We start from the raw sequence: 23,617 nt of genomic DNA on the forward strand, positions 1-23,617 counted from the left end.
ATTGAGGGTTGTTCTTATGAAATCGTTGTTAAATTGGTCTTAAATTTTTTGAAAAATTAGCCGTCAGGGGTATATTTGATGCAAATCAAAAAGGAAAAGGAAAAATACCACAGCTTGGGCCTCCACCACCACTGTCTCCATAGCCATAACTCTCAACTCCAGTTAGGTTTTTGCCATCAAGTCAGCGGACCTACGTAACTTCGAGCAATTTAAGATAAGACATGTAACATCCTAGTATTCAAATCCTTATACTCGAGTCATAAGTCAATGATAATAAGGTGGTATGACTCAGAGACAAATTATAATACATATATAGTTGGAATAAATTATTAAACGAGAAGCCTGAAAAAGGAGTAAAAGAAAATCGCAATCGGAAACACATGCGTAACGAAAAGCATCGCATTTGGAAAGAACTTGGTAAAATAGAACTTAAAGGTAGAATAGATTAAAGACGGAATATATATATATATATATATATATATATATATATATATATATATATATATATATATATATATATATAATCATATGTATAATAGCTACTAGTCATGACATGCGAAGTTTAGGTCGGCTAAGGTTATAGTAGTAAAAACAGTTGATAATAATTTCTATCTCTCCCAAATATACATCAAGGCCTCTATAGGCAAGGTTTCCAAAAGAATTATATATACGTATACATCATTAAGTTTTCTAAAATAAAAGGAAGAGAAATCTAAATAAAATACAGAACAAAACTCAAAGTAGACTTCGCCGTCTTCCAGACGAACTCCAGCTCACTGTGGAGCACTAGGACTTGCATCTGAAAAACAAAGAATATATACGGAATGAGAACTCCCAATCCATGGGTTTTCAGAACAGTAAAAATATCAAATAAATACAATATAAGGTAACAAGAAACTCACTAAGCAATCTTATGCTTCCACACAATGGTCTTTCCATCCTAGGTTCTCATTAATCCATGATTAGGAAAATGTCCTAGAAAATTCTACTCTAATTCATTTTTTATCATTTTCTCCATAACTCTCCAAATTTCAAACAGAACAGCCCTTAGATAGTTCAAATTCAACGATTCTAAATCAACTCATCATACTTCCACCCGGAGCAAGTGGGACGAACCATTGCATCTACCTAAGGAGCTCAAATAATCTCATTCAATATTCATATTTATTATTCAATTATTTCGTCGTTTCATCTCATTAAAGGCATCCCTCAGCATCAACCGACACCAGCATGAGGGACCTCTCAGTTATGCAAACACAAGCAAGACAAACAAATAATACACAAGTAAATTCAGGTAAAGCAATTAGCACATAATCATTTAATATGTACAGTTAAGCAAGTCAAGACAAATAGCAAACTCAAACAAATCAAACAAATACAAATTATGTATGCCTGTCCTATGGCTGATGAGTCTCATCTGTCAGTTATACAGCCAAACCCAACATGTCTGGAGCAAGTGGAATCACTCCACTGCGTCTACCCAGACAGGTATATTTGGCAAGTGTAATCACATCTGGAAGCAAGTAGAATCACTCTACTACGGCAAGTGGAATCACTCCACTGCATTTCAATCACATCTAGGAGCAAGTAGAATCACTCTTTTACGGCAAGTAAAATCACTCCACTGCATTTCCCAAGCAGGTACATTTTAATCAAACTCACTTTTATTTTCATAGTCATTCTCTTCATATCTCAATTATAATCAATCATTCATCACCTCTTAATATCATAATCATTCTCATCATATCTTAATCAAATTCATTGATGCGTGAGCATCTTTCCTATCTTTTCCTAGTGAATTTGCATCTAATTTGTTGAGTTTAATTAAAAATTAATTATGTTTTAGCCACTATGGATGCTATTTTGAGTTTTGTGCAATACTATTTATTTTAGGTAGCATTCGGCGGAATTTGATGGAGTTTATGCAGCACAAGAATCAAAGGAGATGGCAGCGAGGAGCGACGCGTACGCGTGACTGACGCGTACGCGTGAATTTGGAGCTTTCCATGGCGACGCGTGCGCGTGACTGACGCGTACGCGTGAATTGAAGATTTGCTCAGCGACGCGAGCGCGTGACCAACGCGTCCACATGACTCGCGAAAAGGACCATCGACGCGTACGCGTGACTTGCGCCACATGCAGAAAACGCAGAAAAATACTGGGAGCAATTTCTGGGCTGTTTTGACCCAGTTTTCAGCCCAGAAAACACAGATTAGAAGCTGCAGAATAGACGAAACAAGTGGTCCCCATCCATCCATTGAAGACTTGATTATTTAAATTAATTCGAATTTAAATTCAAATTTGAATTCTAAGAAAAGATATTATTTTAATTTTAAAAATTAGATTTTAAATTTACTAGGATTAGTTATAAAAGGGAGAAACTTTCATTCCTTTGGGGAGGTCCTGGGGAGGATCCCATTCCATCCCAATTTACAATCCGTATTTTCTCTGAACCATGAGCAACTAAAACCTCCACTGTTAAGGTTAGGAGCTCTATCTATTGTATGGATTGATTTTATTATTTTTCTATTTTAATTCATGTCTTGATTTATATTTAAGAATTGTTTTCGTTCTTTATCTTATGAATTTGGGTGGAACGGAAGTATGACCCTCTTTCTATTTGAGTTCTTGTAAAACTTGGAAAAGCTCTTTACTTGAACAACAGCTTGAAAACATATTCTCCTAAATTTCTAATTTATCTGGATTTAATAGGATACATGACATATAATCATTTTATGTTTGGGTAATTAGGATTTCTGTGGCATATAACTAGAATTGAACTTCACCCCCTAATTAGAATTAATTGACCAAGGAATTGGCTGTTAATGCATTTTAGAGGAGACTAGAAAGGTATAAGAAATTAGGGTCTAGTCACATATAGTTGCCATAAATTAGATCTTACATGATTAAAATAAAATAATAAGAAAAGTCAATCCGAAAAATAGATAACTCTAAAACCTTAACTGTTTCTTCATATTTTATTCCTCACCTATTCACCTGCCTGTCTTCAAACTCTTCTTTAATTTTTTATGCTTTTGAACATTCAAACAGTATTTTCTGTTTGTCTAACTAATCCTATCAAACGCTATTGTTGCTTAATCCATCAATCCTCGTGGGATCGACCCTTACTCACATAAGGTATTACTTGGTACGACCCGGTGCACTTGCCGGTTAGTTTGTGGGTTGTAAAATACTGCACCATTCATTCATCATACTCTCTCAATATCATAACCATCCTCATCATATCATAATCAATCATTCATCATCTCTCACTATCGTAATCATCCTCACCATACTTAGTCATCATCAACCATTCTCATTTCTCATTATCATACTCATCCCCATCATAACTCTCATTACATTTAACCCATCTTCCCTCAATTCACTCTCTCAACTCACTTGGTTTCGTTCCTAACTCCTCTACCTTCTATTACACCAACTCTAGACTTATAAGAGGATTCATAGAGGTTTAGAAAGCTCGAAAAATGGTTAAAATACAAAAATATATTTTTTACAAAATTGGGTGGTCATGCGTATGCATGCCTTCCGTGTACGCATAAGTCCAATTTTTGGCAATGTCGTGTACACAGACCACAGTTGCATACGTGCGAACCCAAATCGTCATTAGATTCTCTTCACTCTCATATGTCCTCAAATCGTCACCTATAAAACTATGATATCACGCTAGAAAATAGTACGTTCCTTTACAGTTTTTTCATGGAGTACTCTCTTTAGAAAAATATTATGCAATTCAGAGGCACACAACTGACTTATGTCAAGCTCTAGTGGGATGTTTCACTTACAAATATTATTTGGACTTATGTACCACTCCCAAGGAGCTAAGATAGTTGTTCTTGTCTTACCAATATAAAAAAAACGACAGATTTTGTTTGAAACTAAAAGGTTTGCCATGTTCTATGTACCCATCTATATTTGTTTGTATCTTTATTAATAATGTATTGACCAATTTAAAATTGAGATATATAAATTTTGTGTATATAATAAGGTAGTTGTTACGGCCCTGGATTCCCGCGGGTCAACCCGATCCGAGCTTCACCCGGTCCGACTACACGCCTCTCAACCGACTCGGACACGCGTCCCGTACGGCTCTCTCGCAGCTATGGGACAGCGTCTTTGGGAATATGGGCCTGCCCTCCAGAGGGGCCCAACACTGACATGTATATAAGGGGAAGACTGGCTCTTCCCCCAAGGTACGTAACATCCCTACACCACCTTCACTCCGCCTGCACGTATTCTGACTAGAGCGTCGGAGTGTCTTTGCAAGTGGCACCCCCCTCACGCGAAGTGCTCGGGACCTCGCGCCCTCGAACTGGAAGACCGTGATCAGACGAGCCCCTTCCTTCACCCCTGATCCTGACCTGAACCGTCTGGTATAATAGGAATGGAGTACATTGCCCAAATTGAAGTTGGATTTATTCTTCTTTAAAACGTTAAATGAATCTATGTCTTCGCTTTGTCCAAATTAAAAAAGAGTTACTAACTATGCTCAGTATATATAGTAATTAATTAGTATTAAACATATTTAATAAGTAGCTTTTAATTTTCTAATGACAACCTATCTACTACAGAAGAGATGATATAATTAAGGGTTAAGTACGATTTTGGTCCTTAACGTAGAGGTCGAAAATTTATTTCGTCCTCGGCCTTTTTTCGCTATAAAATGGTCCCGAAAGTTTAATTTAGTTTTAAAATCATCCTTTGGACAAAAATATCCCTCCCCTATTCTTTTTCAAAATCAACCAGAAGCAGAAGCGCAAAGGCACAAGCAAACACAGAAACAGAAGTAGGCAGAAGCAAAAAGTAGAAGCAGAATAACAACAATCAAACAACAACAACTAGAGAAACAACAACAATAATAACAATGGATAATAGAATCAGAACAACAACAAAAATAGAACCAGAAGCAAAAATAGAAGCAGAAGCAACCAGAAGCATCAACAACAAAAACAACAATGAAATAAACAAAAGCAAAACACCTTCCTTTAAATTTGAAAAATTAAAAAAGAAAATAATAAAAAAATTGAAACAGCACTGTAGGGACCTCGAGGCAGTGGTGAGGGAGGAGAGGCTGTGGCGGTTAACTGCAAATCGCGAGGGGAGGAGAGCTGCGGTGGTGGTGGCGGATCACGTGGAAAGGGCTACGGCAATGGTGGCGACGCCGCGAATTGCGACGAGAACGGCGATGCGGTGGTGGCAAGATGCAAATCACGACGAGGAGGGAGCTGTGGTGGTCGGCGGCGCTGCGAATTGCAACGAGGGTAGAGGTGTGGCGACAAGAACAGCTTCCTTCCTCTCTTTCTCTCTCTCTTTGCTCTCTCCTTTCTTGTCGTTAGTGTGAGTGTGTGCTCAAGAAAAAAAGAGCAGCGGCGAGAAAGCAGCTGTGGCGGCGAGGAGCAGCGGCAGCGTCCTGTAGAGATTCTCCACCTTCCCTTCTCCTTTTCCCCATTTTCTTTATTTTATTTTATATTTTTTAGTTAGAGATAATTTGGTAATAAAAATAAAAAATTTAATAAAAATGATAATTTTAAAATTAAGTTAAACCTTTGAAATTATTTTATAGTAAAAAAAAACAAAAACAAAATAAATTTTCGACATCTACGTTAAAACCGAAATCACACTTAACCATATAATTAACTAAAACACACATTTGGTAGCTACTAGTCACTTAAACAAGGAGGTTTACTATTCATTGTGTTCACTTGCTCACGTGATGTTTTATGTTATTGAGACCAATGGCCGCGGTTAGGAAGAGCGGTCAAATATAACATTCCAAAATCATTTCTTCTTTTATTTTGACCAAATTTTTCACCACGTGTACTCTTCTGCATTATAATTAACATTCACATTTTTAAATAAATAAAAGCTTTCTTATTTGAGGCCATAAATTTCTCCCAGGTCACACACACATCACATTTAATTTTTTTTTTTAACTTTGTGTTAGAAAAACACTTTTCATACTCGATATAGATAACACTGTTTGACTGTGTGCTGTTGGTTGAAATAATAATAACAATAGTAATAATAATTTACATGAAAAATAGGTATGTCTATTTTGATTTTCTCTTGTCTAATAAAAATTTATCAATAAATAAAATAAATTGTTCCAATCATAATATAAAAATTTTATGGTTTTTTATGGATTAATGGGTTGGTCATGATAACATATTTTTTATATATTTATTTATTTTAAATTTTCTTAAAAATTATTGTTATTAAGCTAATTAAATTAAAAAAATTTCATAATTTGATAACTAAGTAATCATAAGAAGAATGAATTAAAAGCCTGATTAATTATTTCAAAAATAAATTAAGTATTTATTTAAATAAATATTATTTCTTTCATCCTAAAAGCATAAACATATTGACATATACAAAAAAAAAAAATAATAAACAGCATAAACAAAAAGGCCATAATTAGTAGAATTTTAGACTAATAAGCAATACTACTTAGTCTTTCTTTCTTGTTGTCTTTTTTGTTTCTTTTTTCTAATTAACCAAAAAAAAATTAGTGAGCAAACTACTGAAATGTATTCAAAAGATTTAAATACTAATTACCAAAAAAAAGATTTAAATATTAAAAAAATACTTCTTATTTTAGAGATCAACATAATAAAAACATTTTTAAAAATTTAAACATATAACAAAAATAATAAAAAAAAAAATTTACATAAATAGCAAACAAATAATGATCAACATTTTTAGTGAAAAAAAAAAAAGTTAGCTAGTGACAAATATATGATAATGCAAGAAAAGAAATGTTGATCACTTAATATTCTTCTTAGTTGTTTTTTTTTAGGATATTTTTATTATTTTAATCTTTCAGGAATATTTTTGTGGGTATCTAAAAATGTTTTGAGGGTATTTTTGAGAGTTTCTTTCTTAATAGGTAGGATTTATGATTAAGAATTAGGGTTTAATTTTTAGAATTTAAAAAAAATTAACTGAAAAATTTGAATTTTTAGTTAAATTCTTTATTTAATGGCAGTTCTTCTAGTAAAATCAAAATCAAGAATCAATGTCATAAATAAATAAATAAATCGTATTATGAAAACACCAAACACACATACATACCCTCAATAGACTAGTTCTTGAATATTGATATATATGCTGATTAAGTCTGCAAGAGATTTAGTCTAACGAAATCTTAATTCTCAAAATTATCTATCTGAGTGCACAACATTAGTTTGGGCAAAGATAGTTACTTAGCTTGGAATTCAAGTATTCAACACAATAAAACGAATAATGAAGGTATATATATAGTCAATTAGCCACTGGATTGAAGAAGTAAAAGTTACCCACGTAAGTGAAACATTACGACAGAGCATACTGCATATATAAGCTTTTGAAAATGTTTGATAACAAAAAATTTAGCTAAAATCAGCAAAAATTTATTTTATTTAATATTTATTAATTATTTAGTAATTAATAAATTTAAAAGTAATTAATAAATATTAAATAAGATAAATTTTAACTATTTTTTTTTATATTTTTCTAACATTATCGATAAATTTTTATTATTTCTTGGATGGCAAGCTGATGAGTGAGACATATAGACCGCAATTGAGCCAATGGCTGGAAATTTTGAAGCGACCAATTCATCAAGACCTATCTAATTTATTTGTTCAGTCAACAAGACTTAGTTTAATTTAATTTATTCAATTTCCTTAGCTTAGATTATATTCTTTGATTAATTGATTTGACCTCTTCCGATGGTCGTCCTTGTGTCATTTCCCTTCAATATAAATAGATTAATAGTATTAGCTTCTTTGGTCTAATAACCTCTCCTTCAATGATGGCTTTCATTTCCACCATTTCCATACACCCCTCAACTCTGCTTTCTTCTCGTTCCATCTCCTCAAAGAGACTAATAAATGCAGCAATCCGTATTCCAAAGCTAAATAGCAGACCTTTCAATAATAACAATCTCTCGGTGCCAAAGATACCTTCTTCTTCAAGAGATCTCGTTCAAGATTATGTGATGAGCACCACACACTCAAAAATGTTACACCACAATCATAACATTAAGACCCTTGAGCTCTTATCAATCTTGGAGGCCGTAGCTGAGAGAGCTGAGATTCACAAAAACGTTGCGGAACAACGTGATAATTGGAACAAGCTCCTTCTCAACAGCATCAACATGATTACACTTGCTGCAGCAACAATGGTTGCGGTTGCTGACAGTCACGGCGGCGGGGCATCATCCATTTCAGCACTTAACCTATCTTCCACCCTATTGTTTTCTGCAGCAACTGGAATGCTTCTTGTGATGAACAAGATCCAGCCCTCGCAACTCGCTGAGGAACAACGCAAAGCAACTAGGTCCTTTAAGCAGCTTCAGACTCAAATCGAAACCACACTCGCTCTTGGAGTTCCAACCGAAGAAGATGTCAAGTCCTCAATAGCAAAGGTTTTGGCCATTGAGAAAGCTTATCCGCTTCCATTGTTGGGCGGGGCTATGCTTGAAAAGTTTCCTGCGAAATTCGAACCTGCTGTTTGGTGGCCAAGAAGGAACAACAAGACCAAAAGTGATCATCAAGAAGGAAAGGCTCTGATGAATATGAACGGGTGGAGTGAAGAACTAGAAATGGAGCTGAGGGAGGTTATTGAAGTTGTGAAGAGAAAAGATGTTGAAGATTATGAGAGGCTTGGAAACAAGGCACTGAAAGCAAACAAGACTCTGGCCATTGCAGGCCCCTTGCTCACTGCCATTGCAGCTTTGGGATCTGTGTTTGTGGCGGGGAATAACGGTGCAGGTGTGGTTTCTGCCATGGCTGGGTCAATGGCAGCTGTAGTCAACGCTTTTGAGCATGGTGGGCAAGTAGGGATGGTGTTTGAGATGTACAGAAACTGCGGTGGGTTTTTCAAACAATTAGAAGAAACAGTTGAAGCCACGCTTGAAGAGAATGATTTTGACAAGAGAGAGAATGGGCAAGTGTTTGAATTGAAGGTGGCTTTGCAATTGGGAAGAAGTGTGTCTCAGCTCAGAGAACTCGCTTCTAAATCAGTTTCTTGTCGAGCCGAAGGGATTTCTATTGATGAATTTGCAAGCAAGATGTTCTAATCATTTATTAACTATATTTCTTAATTAGAATTATAAATGTACATATATGTTCTTTCATTCATTCTGTGTGTCCATTTTAGATTTTTGCTTTAATTTTTGTAAACTTAGCAGTCTTAGATCAATAATACGTATTCTTTTTCGCAACTTGCATTTGGTCCCCTAGGCTATTTGATTTCATAGTCAATTACGATAGGTAGTTAACAAAAATCTAACCAACAATAAATCAATTAACTTGGTTGGTCAAGTGGTTAGCTCACTTGTCCGCAAAAATATAAAATTATTAATTATTAATTATAATTATTTAAAATTAATTAATTAAAAATTATTTATTTATATTTTTTCTTTTGTAATTTAAGAATTTCTGTCTCTGACATCTTTTATTTTAATTTGTTTTATGATATAATATTATACATTTGACTTGACAAGCAGTTATTATCATAAATTAAAGCCGACTTATATGTATATATATATAGATATGTTAAGCTCTATGAATTCATTTGCCGTCAACATATTTTACTTTGGAGTAGTAGAGAACTATTGAGGAGAATCCATTCAGATGAATGATATTAACGAAAAAGAATACCTGGCATACTTTTCATCTTTAAACAGTTGGAATTCATTAGAAAGTAGGAAGAGTTTTACATCAGGACTTCATGTCTACCAGATATTTATTCACCATCTTGCTAACGCATTTATTTTGAAACAAATAAAAAATTAAAAACTGATACTAATAAATTTAATGTATAACTGATATAAATAAGTATATCAGTACTTTAATTTATATAATTAAACGCATGCTCTGCATGTTTAACCGTTCAAACGAACACATCCAAAGCCTTCATTCACTTGCCAACGGTTTTTGTAGTCTAGCTCTGGATATTATTATTTCTTTTGCGGGTAGGATATCATCATTTAATATATTATTAAGATGTCGTTTTACATGTTTAATTTTACAATTGCTTGACACATATAAATTATGGAATCCACTCTTTCACCTTTCACCTTAAAGATAAGTTAAACACAAATTTTTTAGACACTATAAAATTTTTCTATTATTAATTTGATATATTTATAAGATCTAGTTAGTCCCAACGTATCTATCCTAAACTAGCTCATAAAAATATATTTTAAATCATATTCAAATAAATTTTTACTTACATTTTACACAAATCTATTAAATTTATTTTAGAATTTTTGAGTTAATATTAAAAATAATCCCTGAAATTTGACATTCAATTCAATTTGATCTCTTAATTTTCAATCAACTTAATTTGTACCCTAAAACTTTAAGGTACGACGACTTAAGTTGGTCTCCATCCATTTCCGTCACCAAAAAAATGATATGGCACATTTAGTTGACATCTGACTCAATCTCTCACTAGTTCTGAAGCACACCTCTACATTTTAATCTCTCTTACTTTTAGTCTCTCACAAATAGCTAAAAGCTCACTACTCACCCCGAAACACCAACCACACCATCAGAGCTCACCTTAGCAGTTCAGTCCACCTCCGTTCACTGTCAACTCACACTCACCGCTGTACGCCTCTCGTCGGATCCTCCGTATCATGAGCTCTCATGTCGCCACTCTCCTTCGTCTGTGTTCGACTGCTTGCGTCTCGTTGTGCCTCCGTCGGAGAGTGCTCGAGGCTTCGAGCTGTGCTACCTAGTTTTTACAATGTGTCGTCGTCATCTGTCATCACTGCACCCAACCTAAGGCCTCGTTTGCTCACGAAAATTGCCTCTGTCATCCTTCATCTCTACTCATCTCAGCTGCTCGGGCTATCGCAGCGCCTCCCTCTACCAGTGATGAGTGCTCGAGCTGTGTGTGGTTGTTGTTGCTCGTCGTCCGCGGGTGTTGCTAGTTGCACTGTTCGATTATGCCGCTGCAACAACAATCAATAGGTAAGTTCTTTTCAGTTATTTTAATATTCTATATTAATTTTTAATAATTGATTTATGGATGTTATTTCTATTAATTTTATTGTTGACTGATTTATGAATTTGATTAGAATATAACAAAAAAAAAGAGTATTCAAGTGAAGATCTTTGGAGGTTCATACTAAAGATCAACAAAGAGCAATGAAATTTTATTGTCGAAGCTTGATTTAACATATTCAACAAGTTTAAGTAGATGAATCAAATAAATCATATTTTGTATAATCATTAGTCTAATATACTCGAAAATTAGAGATATTTTGTAAATGAGTTGGAAGAGGTGAGAGAGATGGTGCTAAAGTTGAGGCATGATTCCGTAATCCAGCATTATTACGGGCGGGTTTCAATGTCGTAAAGAGTGCCATCATAACTACATATAAATTGAATTCACAAATTGAAAAAGTAATAAATTAATTGAAGGAGAAGATAAGAGAAGAGAGTAACCTAATTGAAGACGACGCTTTGAAAAAAGAGGTTTGAAGCGTGCATGTCATTTTTCAATAACAAAAATGGATAAAAAAACTAACTTGAGTCACATCTTAAAATTTTAATGTATAAATTGGGTCAATTAAATATTAAAGAACCAAATTTAATTAGAAGACAAATTTTAAAGACTATTTTAAATATTAACTCGATTTTTTTTTTTTACAAATAGTATAAATAAAGAGTTTAATATATTTTAAAGTATGTTATCTATATATAATCTTTATATTGCAAAGAAGAAATACGCTAATCTGGAGTGAGAAAATCTTCAACTCAGTATTCTGATCCTGTAAATTTATGTTCACATTATCACATAGGTGATCCTAAACTGATCTCCATAACGAATAATATAACAAGAAATGCTTAAGCATGACTGCATTAGCCACCATATCTTATCGAAAACCCCGGGTTCAAATACATTGCAACATAGCATGTGCCTTTCATTCTATGGTTGACTATTTCCTATTATTCAATTCTTTCATTTATATTTATAATATAATATAATATATAGTCATCTGACCAAGAAGAAAGATGTGCATCGCAGGATGAGTAGATATGCTTTCTTATGAGGTTCCAATAGTGAGTACTATATGAAATGTGTCTACATTTACACTTGTTCGCTAAAATGCACATCCTATTTATTAATACTAAATACAATTTTGACGTAACAAAAGAAATTATACATGTTAGAATACATATATATAATGGGAGCCACTTATATATCAAAATCTCACTCTCGTTAATTGAAGCACTTTTCTACTCTTCAATTCTTTCTTCATCGTGTAGCTTTGGTCCATCCAAGCATCGCCGTCGCCATCATGACAAAAAGCACTGACATCGATGACGTCGTCGTCATCTACTGCACTCTCACACAATCTCTCTTTCAGCATTGTTAAATTTTCGTCCTTCCTAGTATAGTCAGCACCGATATGATTGTTATCTCCTGTCTTTTCACTCGATTCCGTCGATCACTCCTTACTAACATAATTAATGATTAATTTGGTTATTAAATTTTTTTATTAAAAAAATATATCTTTATTTAATTACATAATAGAACATATATTCATATATAAAATATAATATAATAAAGTAAATCTATTTAGAATACTGAAAATATAATTAAAATCATGAACATATAAATATAATAATAAAATTTGTACTCTAAACAAGTAAACATATGCTTTATCATACATAATTAATTTAAAAAATTGAATAAATTATTAAAATTAATAACAAAAATTTAAAATGATAAAATCCAACTTTCTTACCATATTTTTTTATAATATTTTGTTTTTTTAATTTTTAATTTATTAGTATTTTATTATTTAATTAATGATTAAATAAATTATTTTTCTGAAAAATAATTTTTTGTATTATTTTAAAAAAGAGACCAATATAACAGTTTAAAAAATAACATAAAAATAATATTTTAAATAAAAAAATATTTAATATTAAAATTTTTAAATACAAAAATAAATTGTATAAATATTTAACAGATAAATATAAAATACATTCCTAAAATAAATAAAACATATAAATAAAAGTACTCTTGAGAAATAGAGAATTATTTTTGTCTGTTTTATTTATTTTAGGCATGTATTTCATATTTATCTCTTAAATATCTATACAATTTATTTTTATATTTAAAAATTTTAATATTAACTATTTTTTATTTAAAATATTATTTTTACGCTATTTTTTAAACTGTTATATTGATCTCTTCTTTAAAATAATCCAAAAAATAATTTTTCATGAAAATAATTTATTTAATTATTAAGTAAATAATAAATTACCAATAAATTAAAATTTAAAAGAATAAAAATACTATAAAAAATACTTATAAAAAAGTTAGATTTTAAACTTGTGTTATTAATTTTAACCATTTATTCATTTTTTAAAATAATTTCTGTGTCCTCTATGCTATTTTCTCCAACGTCCAGAACTTGTAGTTTTGTGCAGTGGGCCAGGGACATGGGTATGTTCCCTCCAAGAAGTTGCCATTCAATTTTATAGTATATAAGACATTACCTTTAGAGAAGCTTCCTGGTAAGGTTCCATAAAGGTTGTTCATTTGCAAATCCAAAACTGTGAGAGAGGGTAAGGTTCCCAAACATTGTGGAATTATTCCTGCCAAGTTGTTGTGAGACAAGTTGAGAATTTCAAGAGAGATTGCATTGAATGTTTCACAGTCATTAGGAATGCTTCCACTCAAGTTGTTATTAGATAAATCAAGGAAGGTAAGATTAGCCAATCTGAAAAATCTATGGGGTATATTTCCCGTGAATTCATTAGAGCGCAGGTCTAGAAAACCAAGACTTGGATAAACCCCTAGTGTTTCTGTGATGTTTCCAGAGAAATGATTGCCATCAAGCCTTATTGTAGTTAGTGTTGAACAATTTCTGAAGGACATTGGAAAAATCCCCGAAAAGCTGTTGTTATTGACTGCCAAAATAGATAGCATCATGCCACTGCACAAGTCAGGTGGCAGTAGTCCTGAGAAGTTGTTAGAAAGATAAACAGTACTTAAATTAGGATTGTACTTCCAAAAATCTCTGGTGATGCTGCCTGACAAGTTGTTGGAGAACATAAAAAAGTATTCTAAAGCAGTTAGTTGAGCTATGCTGTTTGGCAACTCTCCCTCCAAATTATTACTGCTGACATCAAAGTACTGCTGTGACTTGAGGTTTCCTATTTCTCTGGAAATGGGACCAGAAAAGTGGTTTCCAGAAAAGTCTAAATTTATCATTTCCCTCATGCTTCCAATCTCTTTAGGAATGGGACCAGAAAATTCATTGCCGGACGAACAGAGGTACTCAATTTTCTTTAACAGACCAATTTCTGGAGGGACCTTTCCTGTCAACCAGTTTTGTTGGAGTTGCAGACTTGTCAACTCAGTCCAATTAGAAATTAGTGAGGCAGAGAGTTGACCAGAAATGGGATTATATGATAATCCCAATTCAGAGAGCTTGGTCAAATTCGATAATGAAAAAGGCAAGGGACCTGCTAGATTATTGCCTGATAAATCAAGGAAGGTTAGATGATTGCATGAACCAAGTTCCAAAGGGATTGAAGAGTTTAAAAATTCCATCTCAGATCAAGATATCTTAACTGCATGAGTTGGCCTAGGGATGATGGAATTTTCCCGCGGGCTGAAATGTTATGCAAATCAAGAATTTGAAGCCCAGCTATGAATCCTATTTCCATGGGAATAGGACCAGTGAAGTTGTTGTCACCCATACGAAGCTCTTTGAGGTTTGAGAGCTTGGATAAATTGGACGACAATGGTCCTTCCATCCCACAACGTGAGAGGTTCAGGTATTGAAGCTCGGCCAAATTGGTATACAATGATTCTGGTATTGTGCCATTAAAATAGTTCAGAGAGAGGTCTAGGAACGACAAGTTGTGGCACTTCATTGTGAAAGTTGGGAATTCGGGAGTGAATGAATTGTAAGACAAGTCAAGGTATGTTAAGGAAGGCATGCATGAATAGTCAGACCAGTGAGGAGGAGATGCAAAGTAGTTTCCTCCAAAGTCAAGGTACCATACCTTTGGGAGACTTATGACCTGATAGGGAATAGCACCATTGAAACTGTTGTCGTAGAAGCTGAGATATTCGAGTTCCCTTAAATGTCCTATCTCATATGGCACTGTCCCTGAAAAGTTGTTGCTTCCAAAGTCCAAGAAAGTGAGTTTGGAGAGGCTGCCAATTTGAGGTGGTATTGACCCAATAAAGTTGTTATCATTGAGGTCAAGGTGAGTGACGTTTGGTAGGGAAGCAAAATCCAAGCCATGAAGGGTGCCACTGAGATTGAGACCAGAGAGGTATATCCGTGAGACAGTTGTGTTTGTTGTTTTGTCACAAACAATGGCATCCCAACTGCTACAAAGGTTGTGAATGTTGGAGGGGGACCATGAATTGAGTAAAGGAGTGTATAGTAGGCTGTTTTTCCATTTCACAAGGACTTGAGCTTCTGTTGTTGGCGAAGCTGTGATTTTCAAAGAAAGCAAGAATATCACTGCTATTATTATATGAGAGAGAACGTGATTGAGAACACAGTGATCTCTTTCGATAGTTGCCATGTCTCTCCGAAGCACTTGTAATGCTAGTATGTTAGCTTTGCTCCCTTATATAATACAATAATTGCCATTATTATTTCTACTAAGATTAAGACTAGTCTTCGTAAGCTTACTATATGGTTATAGACCATTTAAGTCCACCACCATACGCAGTTTGTTATGGAAATATGGGATCATATCATAATATTAGAGTTAATATGGGTTGTTACTTGTAATGCTGGTTAGTGGTTAGCTTTGCTCCCTTACATAATACAATAATCGCCATTATTTCTATATTTGGTCCACCACACGCGGTTCGTTATGGAAATATTTCATACATGCATGGTTAGACACCCAAGGTTGACGGGTATTTTATATTTGTAAAACTCAAACTTTTCTTCCATTTGGTTTAGAGGAATCAGCAAGTGGTTAAAAAATTGAAAATTCAATACTCATTATAATTATTAATAAATAATAATAGGTATAGATAAATTTGTAAAATGGTCCCAGACTCTTATGAAGCAAGAAAGCAGTGAGAGGCTAATGCAGATGCAGATATCTATGCAAGTCACAACATTGTAGCAATAATTTACAAACCACACATAAAGCTTTTATGTATTTAGATATAACATTTCCAATTTAGGGCCCTATTTAGAAAAATCAAGAGTATAAAGTGCACATTAACCCCCTTCCTTACACATCCTACAATATCTATACATCAAATCTTGAATCTATCACCAAACTGCTACCAAATACTCACTACCTAGGGGTGGCAAACGGGCCTAAACCCGCCGGACCGGCCCGCGTAACCCGCCAAAAAGACGGGCCGGGCTGGAAATTTGAGACCGCCGAAAGACAATCCCGCCTAACCCACACCGCTTAAACCGTGGGCTTTGGCGGGGTGGGCTAAGGAGGTTTTTTTTTTTTTGGTTAAAAGGCTGAACATGTTTTAGCCCAGACCCAGAACCCAACTAACCCACAACCCCGACCCGGCTCCCCAATGAAACCCTACCCGCCTAATTCCTAAATCCCTAGTTGCACTTGCAGCTTTGAGCTTCCTCAATCCTCACACCGTCACTCTCAGTCTCTCACTCGGTAGAGCTTCAGCTTCTTCCAGTCTCCACCCATAGACGATAGACAATAGTCAGTCTCGCTCACACCCTTCAAGATCGCACTTCCGTCGACCTCACCCCTCACGCTCGCAGTCACCATCGCTCTTCGGTCCTCCTGGGTTAGAACCACCGCTGCTGCTCCGTCTAGCCGTCGTCGCTACTGGTCTCGGTCCTGGGCTCCTAGGTCTGTCCTTTCGCTCTCTGGCCTCTGAATATGCTCCCCGGCAACGGCGCCAAAAAACTTGATGAGTTATTTTGTTGGAGAAACAAATCTCTCCCAAAACAACACAAATCTAACCGGCAAGTGCACCGGGTCGCATCAAGTAATAATAACTCACGGGAGTGAAGTCGATCCCACAGGGATTGAAGGATTGAGCAATTTTAGCTTAGTGGTTAATTTAGTCAAGCGAATCAAGATTTGGTTGAGTGATTTGTGATTTGCAGAATTTAAATTGCATTGAAAGTAAAGGGAATGGGTAATTGACATGAAATTAAAGAGAACTGGAAGTTAAAGTGCTGAATCTTAAAGAGCAAGAAATTAAATGGCAGAAACTTAGAACGCAAGAAATGTAAATTGCAAAATCTTAAAGTGCAAGAAATGTAAATGACTTGAATTGTAAAGGGGATTGGGACTTGGATTTGCAGAAATTAAACAAGGAAAAGTAAATTTGCATCAAACAGAGAAGAAGAAGATGATTGGGATCAAATCGGATCTGAAGCAAAGCAAGTAAATGAACATGAAAACAGTAAACAGAGAATGTAAAATTGGGAAATCAGATCTCAGGATCCAGAGACTAGAAAACCAAGTCTAGATCTCAATGCCTTCCTAGATCCAACAAGAACAATTGCAAGGGAATTGTAAATTGCAAGGAAAGTAGATGAAGAGCAATTAACAGAAATTAAATTCACTCAAACAGTAAATAAAGCAGAGAGATCCAAGGATGAGATTGAAACAGAATTTCTTCAATTCTCCAACCCAAGATCCAAGACAATTGTAATTGAAATTGAAATCAATAAAACTAAGAGGAAGAGAAGTGAATTCTCCTTCCCCAAGCAAAACAGAAAAGAAAAGCTATTCTAAAAAAACTAAAAGGGAAGCTCCCCGAAGAACTTGAATTCTATTCTATTTATACACTTTCTTCAAATGATCTTCAAGCCTTGAGTTGGGCCTTTGCTCTTGGTGAAATTGGGTTGAAAGAGGCCTTGGTTGATTGCTCTTGGAGTTTGAAGGGGAACCAAAACGAACCAATTGAACCGGGTTGGAGTTTTGCAAAAGTTGGAGCAAAAGTTGGAGCAAAAGTTAGGGTCTAACTTTTGGTCCAACTTTTCATATCAGCCAACATAACTTGCTGATACTCACGTTGGTGCAAAAGTTAGGGGTCTAACTTTTGCACCAACGTTGGCCTTCCTTGGTGCACTTGTGGCGCCAACGTTAGCCCAAAAGTTAGGGGCTAACGTTGGCGCAAACTTTTGCTCCTCCCCTTGTAGTTTTCATGTGCCAACGTTAGCCTCAAAGTTAGGGGCTAACGTTGGCGCAAACTTTTGGTGCCCAGGGAGTGTTTTTCTCATGCCAACGTTAGCCTCAAAGTTAGGGGCTAACGTTGGCGCAAACTTTTGGTGCCCAGGGGTGATTTTCATGTGCCAACGTTAGCCTCAAAGTTAGGGGCTAACGTTGGCGCAAACTTTTGGTACCCAAGGAGTGATTTTCAAGTTCCAACGTTAGCCCAAAAGTTAGGGGCTAACGTTGGGGCTAACTTTTCACCCAAAAATTTGTGCAAAAGTTTGAGGCTAACTTTAGGTCCAGCTTTTTGCTTCCTGGTTCAATTTCACTTATTCCATTGTCCCCTCTTTACTCCTAGCTATTCCTTCTTGCTTCAACCTTTCTCCAAGCTTTCTTCACCTATCATTAATCAACCAAACACATCAAAGCTATGCTTATAATCATGAAATATTCATCTTATCATAATATGCAACAATTATAGCATAAAACCTCATGAAATAGCATGAATTCATACATGGTTGATTAAATCAAATGAAGCATGAAATTCTACCTAATTGGCTTGCTTGTAGCTCAAGAAAGTGCATAATTCAAGTGAAAACAAAAGAAAAAGGCTAGTGAAACTAGCCTAAGATGACTTGTCATCACAACACCAAACTTAAAACTTGCTTGTCCCCAAGCAAGAAATGATTTATTGAGAAGAAAAGATGAAATGGAAGAGGATGTTCATGCTAGCAGAGTATTATTGATAGTTCATGGGGTTTTGTGTGGATATGCAAATACTCACTTCTTATTGACTCCTAGGCCTAGAAAGTCTCCTTCAAACTTCAAGTAACATACTGCTATGATCTCTCATTATTCTTTTATCCTTGGCTATTACTTTATTCATAAGCTTTATTTGAGTGTCATGTGTAGCAAGTTCATTTCCTTTTCTTTATACTTGACACATTATTCACTATAGACACTTGGCTCACATTCCTTCTTAGAACATTGATGCCCAGCACCTCTTTGGGATACTAAATGCCTTGTAGTTAGGTTGCTCTTGATAGTGGACTTTCAGCTGATGATCCCGGGTTAGTTAACCCAAGTCACCAAGTGTTGATGCACTCCAAAGAGCTTAATAATCCAAGCAGATCCTAATACAAAGACACCACAGGCATATATTCTAAGGTTCAAGCTATTGGTGTCCAGCTTTGTTTCCTTTTTGTTTTTCTTTTGTTCTATCACTTCCTTTTTTTTTTCTTTCTTTTTGTTTTTCTTTCTAACCAAGGATTTTTTTTTATTCAATTGAGATTCATAGACAGTAGCTACTTTCTACTTAAGAGGAGGCATCCTAGTGCTCTTTATTCACTAAAAGTGAGCTATTATACAATCACACACATACCACCACTTACTTTTATTCTACTTCTATCTAACAGAGACCATCTTACTTCACATTCAAATATTTCTTTTATTGAATTGAAAATGCAGGGGATAAGGCATGCTTTTTGTTAAGTGAAAGTAAACACACAAGTACACATATAGACTAGTTTACTTATTCTAAAAGAAACAAACATAATGCAAAGACTTTTAATTAAAAAGAACTACTTAAAGATGCAAAGACAACTTAGAACAGATAGAATGCATGCTTTTTTCTTTGTAGTGATGAACAAGGAGCAAGTCCACCTTTCATTTGTCATGCTTTTTCTTTCTCCTTTCATACACTTGGCTGCTAGTGTTCCCACCATCCATGTTTGTTGCCTGTTGACCTCGCCAAAAGCCAGCCTTATTCATAGCCTCCTCCACTCTATCTTCAAGCCTCATGGCATTGCTTACTTCTACCTCACTTCTCTTTTTGAAGAATTCATCAAAAGTTGGGAAAGCCGGATCCATGTTGTGCAAATGTTCTCCAATATAGTTTAGTTTGATTTGGCTATTGATGTTGTAATCGGCTTGTACTTCATACCTTGCATCTTGGAGTGTTGTGAACTCTTTGAGAGCCCTCAAATTTTCAGCTTGCATTTGTTCCAACTTCCCAAAAGATTCATGAGATTGAAAAGCATGTTCTTCTTCCATCACAAGGAATCTTGACTCGAATTCACTTTGTTTGTTCATTATTCTTAGCTCCCTTTCTTCTTGTGCTTGTTGGTTTTTCATGTACAGTGAATGGTATTCCTCTTGCCTTTCTTGAATTCTCATGTACTGTTGTGACAATCTTCCTATTGCTTCTTGCATTTGAGTCATATCCATATTGCCATGTGGGAAAAAGTGTGGCTGTTCTTCCTCCTCTTGTGGCTCTTCTTCTATGTGTGGCTCATCTTCTTCCATTGGTTCTTCTCTTTCCCTTCTTCCATGTGGTCTTCGGCCTTGATGTGCTTCAAGGGGCATCATCATTCGTTCAATGGTTATGGGCATGCCTTGGCTTAACCACATTGGATTCTCCTCTTCCATTGGAACTTTAGCCTTTGCACACAACCTCCAAATGGTACTTGGATAGTACAACCAAGATCCGGCCGAATTCTTCTCAGCCAGCTTTTGAATGTCTTTTGCAAGGATTTCATGAACTCTTATCTCTCCTCCCACAATGATGCAATGCAACATCACGGCTCTCTCCCTGTTAACTTCTGAGGTGTTCACTGTGCCCAGAATTGATCTTTTCATCAACTCATACCATCCTTTTGCTTCCGGGGTGAGGTTACATCTCTTCAGATACTTATATTTGTTCTTTTCATCTCCTTCCCACTCTGAGTTCTCCATACAAATGTCTCTCGCAATCTCATCATAATCCTGATCCTCATTCAATCTTTGTTGGTATCCCGGTTCACTAAAGCGAACTGACTTTAGTCTCAAGACTTTCTTGATTGCATCCGGGCTAAAGTCTACTTCCACCCCCCGCACATAGCTCTTGTACGTTGGGGGCTCACGCATGTCAAGCCTTGAGACATTTGCATAGAACTCTCTTATGATATTGGCATTAATTCGGGTGGCTGGTGATGCAAGTTCCTCCCACCTCCTCTTTCGAATTTTGTCCTTCATATCTTGACATCCATCATCCGGCAACAAGAGTGAAATTTCAGGATAGATTCTTTTCTCGTTCATCCATGCAATTTGCATTTGATGGAACCAAGACTTGAATCTCCGTTGGTCATATTCATGTGTGTCTTCCTCCACCATGGGATCTTTCCCTTTTCTTCGTTTGGTTCTAGAGGAGGAGGCCATGATAACTTGGTTGGTTGAGTCTTGTGAGGTTAGCAGGAGTGTGAAGAATGTTGGAGAGTTTGATGTGTGGTTGGAGCAAGAAGAAATTTAGGCCGAATTTGCTATGACAGGAAATGATGAAGACAAGTTTAAATGGTTGGAGTTTAAAGTAAGAGAAATGTTGAACCGAGCTTGTTATGTTGAGGAGTGATGAAGAGAATGAAGTTCCAAGGGTTAGAGTGATTCGGTCATGTGCATGGCTTGAAGGTGGTATGTTTTTAAATGAACAATGAAAGGCTAGGATGCAATTAGACTTATAGGAATCAAAGGTGTGCATGTAAGGATAAATGAAGACAAAACTTGCTTCTTCACTTGCTTTTGCCGTGATCATTCTCAAGGAGTGGCAGATTTCCTTTTTGAAGCATGTGATGAGATTTTGTCCTCATGCTATGCTTTTCTTTGTCTTGTCTCTTTCATTGAAGATTCTTTGACCACCTAGTCATCACCACAAGACAACAAATATTAGTTTTGTCCAACCGTGGCAAGAATGTCCCTTTTATTAATATAATATGAATCATCAATTCTCATATCCATTTGAACCGTGACTCTCCTTGGAGGACACCAAACTTGATGGTTGGTCATGTATAAAGAAATTGTGTCTCTTCCTTCAATTAGTGAAACCCCAATGTCACTCTTAGTTAAATGTTTATAAGAATTGCTTTCATCCTAATTTTCTTTTTCTCTCTTTTTTTTTCATGAAGGGTCAATTATGTCCCTAAATCGGTTCATCAAGTTTTGATGAACACCAAACTTGTTTCTTGTCAAAGGGTACATCACAATTGCTGCCTTCATTACCGAATAAGAATTTTTTCATTTATAAGATTTTGGAAAACAACAATTGTATGATTATTGATGCATGAATTTCAAATTTTCATGAAGCTATGTGGACACCAAACTTTAGTGTTTGGCCATATGCTTTTAAGCTTGCAAAACGGAATTATTTGTAACGTTGGTTTAGTGTGCTTGAAGGCACACCAAACTTAGAATTCTCAGCATATGTTTCAAAACAGTGCATGCAGGCAATGGACATGTTCACGAAAAGAGAAAAGAATTCATGCTCAAATGATCATAACTTATTGAATTTAAAATGACATGAATCTTAAATCATGGGTTGCCTCCCATGGAGCGCTCTTTTATTGTCATTAGCTTGACATTGAGGCTTTCTTTTATGGTGGTTGGTGCTTGTAGAGCCTCAATTTGTCTCCCCTGACTGTGATCCTCTTCTTTGTTTTCTGGTGTTCAATTGCAGCATGCTCTAATGAGAGTATGTTGCTGACAGTGTAGTAGTCCTCGGTTTGTTGATTTGCCCCCAGCTGTTGATATATCAGTTGCACTTTGTCACCTTTGGAAAGCCCCTCTGTTGGAATCTTTCTGTTCTTCCAACCCCTTTTTGCTTTGTTTCTGCGTTTCATCTTTCCTTTTGTTGATCTTTCTTTTCTGGCTGTAGGCTTTCTTCGGGGACCTCTCTTTTCAGTGGCTAATACTCTAATATCCTCTTGGGCTTTTTCATCAGTCTGCACAATCCTTAGCATTGGGATGTTGCTGTGACCTTCCTGGTCATTTTTCATATAGTCTTTCTTCTCCTTGCTAAATTGTGCCTCTGGTAATACCTTCAGAGTGACACTCTGGTCATGCATCCTGAGAGTTAATTCCCCTTCCTCTACGTCTATGATAGCTCTAGCAGTGGCCAAGAATGACCTTCCCAGTATAACAGAGTCACCATCATCATCGTTTGATTCTAGAACCACAAAATCAGCAGGGTATATAAAACTGTCCACCTTGACCAAAAGATTTTCAATTACGCCCCTGGGGTATACCATTGACTTATCTACCAGCTCCAGAGACATTTGTACTGCTTTGACCTCCTCTATATGCAGCTTTTTCACCAGGGAGGATGGTATTAAGTTAATACTTGCTCCGAGATCGCACATTGCTTTAGTGATGGTCAATTCCCCAATGGTGCAAGGCAACAGGAAGCTCCCTGGGTCCTCAAGCTTGGGAGGAATCCCCTTTTGAATCAATGCCCTGCATTCCTCAGTAATCACCATGGTTTCTTTTTCATGCCAACTTCTTTTCTTGTTGATAAGCTCCTTCAAAAACTTGGCATACAGAGGCATTTGCTCCAGTGCTTCAGCCAAGGGAATATTAATTTCCAGCTTCTTGAAGGTTTCAAGGAACTTGTGAAAATGCTGGTCTTTAACCTCTTTGTTGAA

General features: G+C 35.7%; 1 protein-coding gene and 2 pseudogenes across 4 annotated transcripts; 1 reads left to right on the forward strand and 2 right to left on the reverse strand.

The window, feature by feature from the left end:
- Window positions 1-7,795: 7,795 nt before the first annotated feature.
- Window positions 7,796-9,226, forward strand: LOC107612861 (putative F-box protein At4g22030 pseudogene; annotated as a pseudogene). Its single transcript, XR_015899850.1, has one exon. The product of XR_015899850.1 is annotated as a putative F-box protein At4g22030 pseudogene (transcript).
- A 2,991-nt stretch (window positions 9,227-12,217) lies between these two features.
- Window positions 12,218-15,581, reverse strand: LOC107612853 (uncharacterized; annotated as a pseudogene). The gene is made up of 2 exons (XR_015899852.1): window positions 13,530-15,581; window positions 12,218-12,479 (listed from the first exon to the last, which is right to left on the reverse strand). The product of XR_015899852.1 is annotated as an uncharacterized LOC107612853 (transcript).
- A 1,980-nt stretch (window positions 15,582-17,561) lies between these two features.
- LOC148578634 (uncharacterized) lies at window positions 17,562-23,327 on the reverse strand. Of its 2 annotated transcripts, none has more exons than XM_088501951.1 (2): window positions 18,955-23,327; window positions 17,562-18,569 (listed from the first exon to the last, which is right to left on the reverse strand). In XM_088501951.1, exon 1 carries the CDS (start codon window positions 21,363-21,365, stop codon window positions 19,836-19,838), a length of 1,530 nt encoding a protein of 509 aa, XP_088358077.1. In that variant the 5' UTR covers window positions 21,366-23,327; the 3' UTR covers window positions 17,562-18,569; window positions 18,955-19,835. The 2 variants fall into 2 exon arrangements, with proteins under 2 accessions (XP_088358077.1, XP_088358076.1); XM_088501950.1 differs by having other exon boundaries at window positions 18,721-23,327.
- Between the last annotated feature and the right edge of the window lie 290 nt (window positions 23,328-23,617).

The sequence above is a fragment of the Arachis ipaensis genome, chromosome B1 (genome assembly GCF_059453495.1).
Source record: "Arachis ipaensis isolate K30076 ecotype BB chromosome B1, ASM5945349v1, whole genome shotgun sequence".
NCBI lineage: Eukaryota > Viridiplantae > Streptophyta > Magnoliopsida > Fabales > Fabaceae > Arachis > Arachis ipaensis.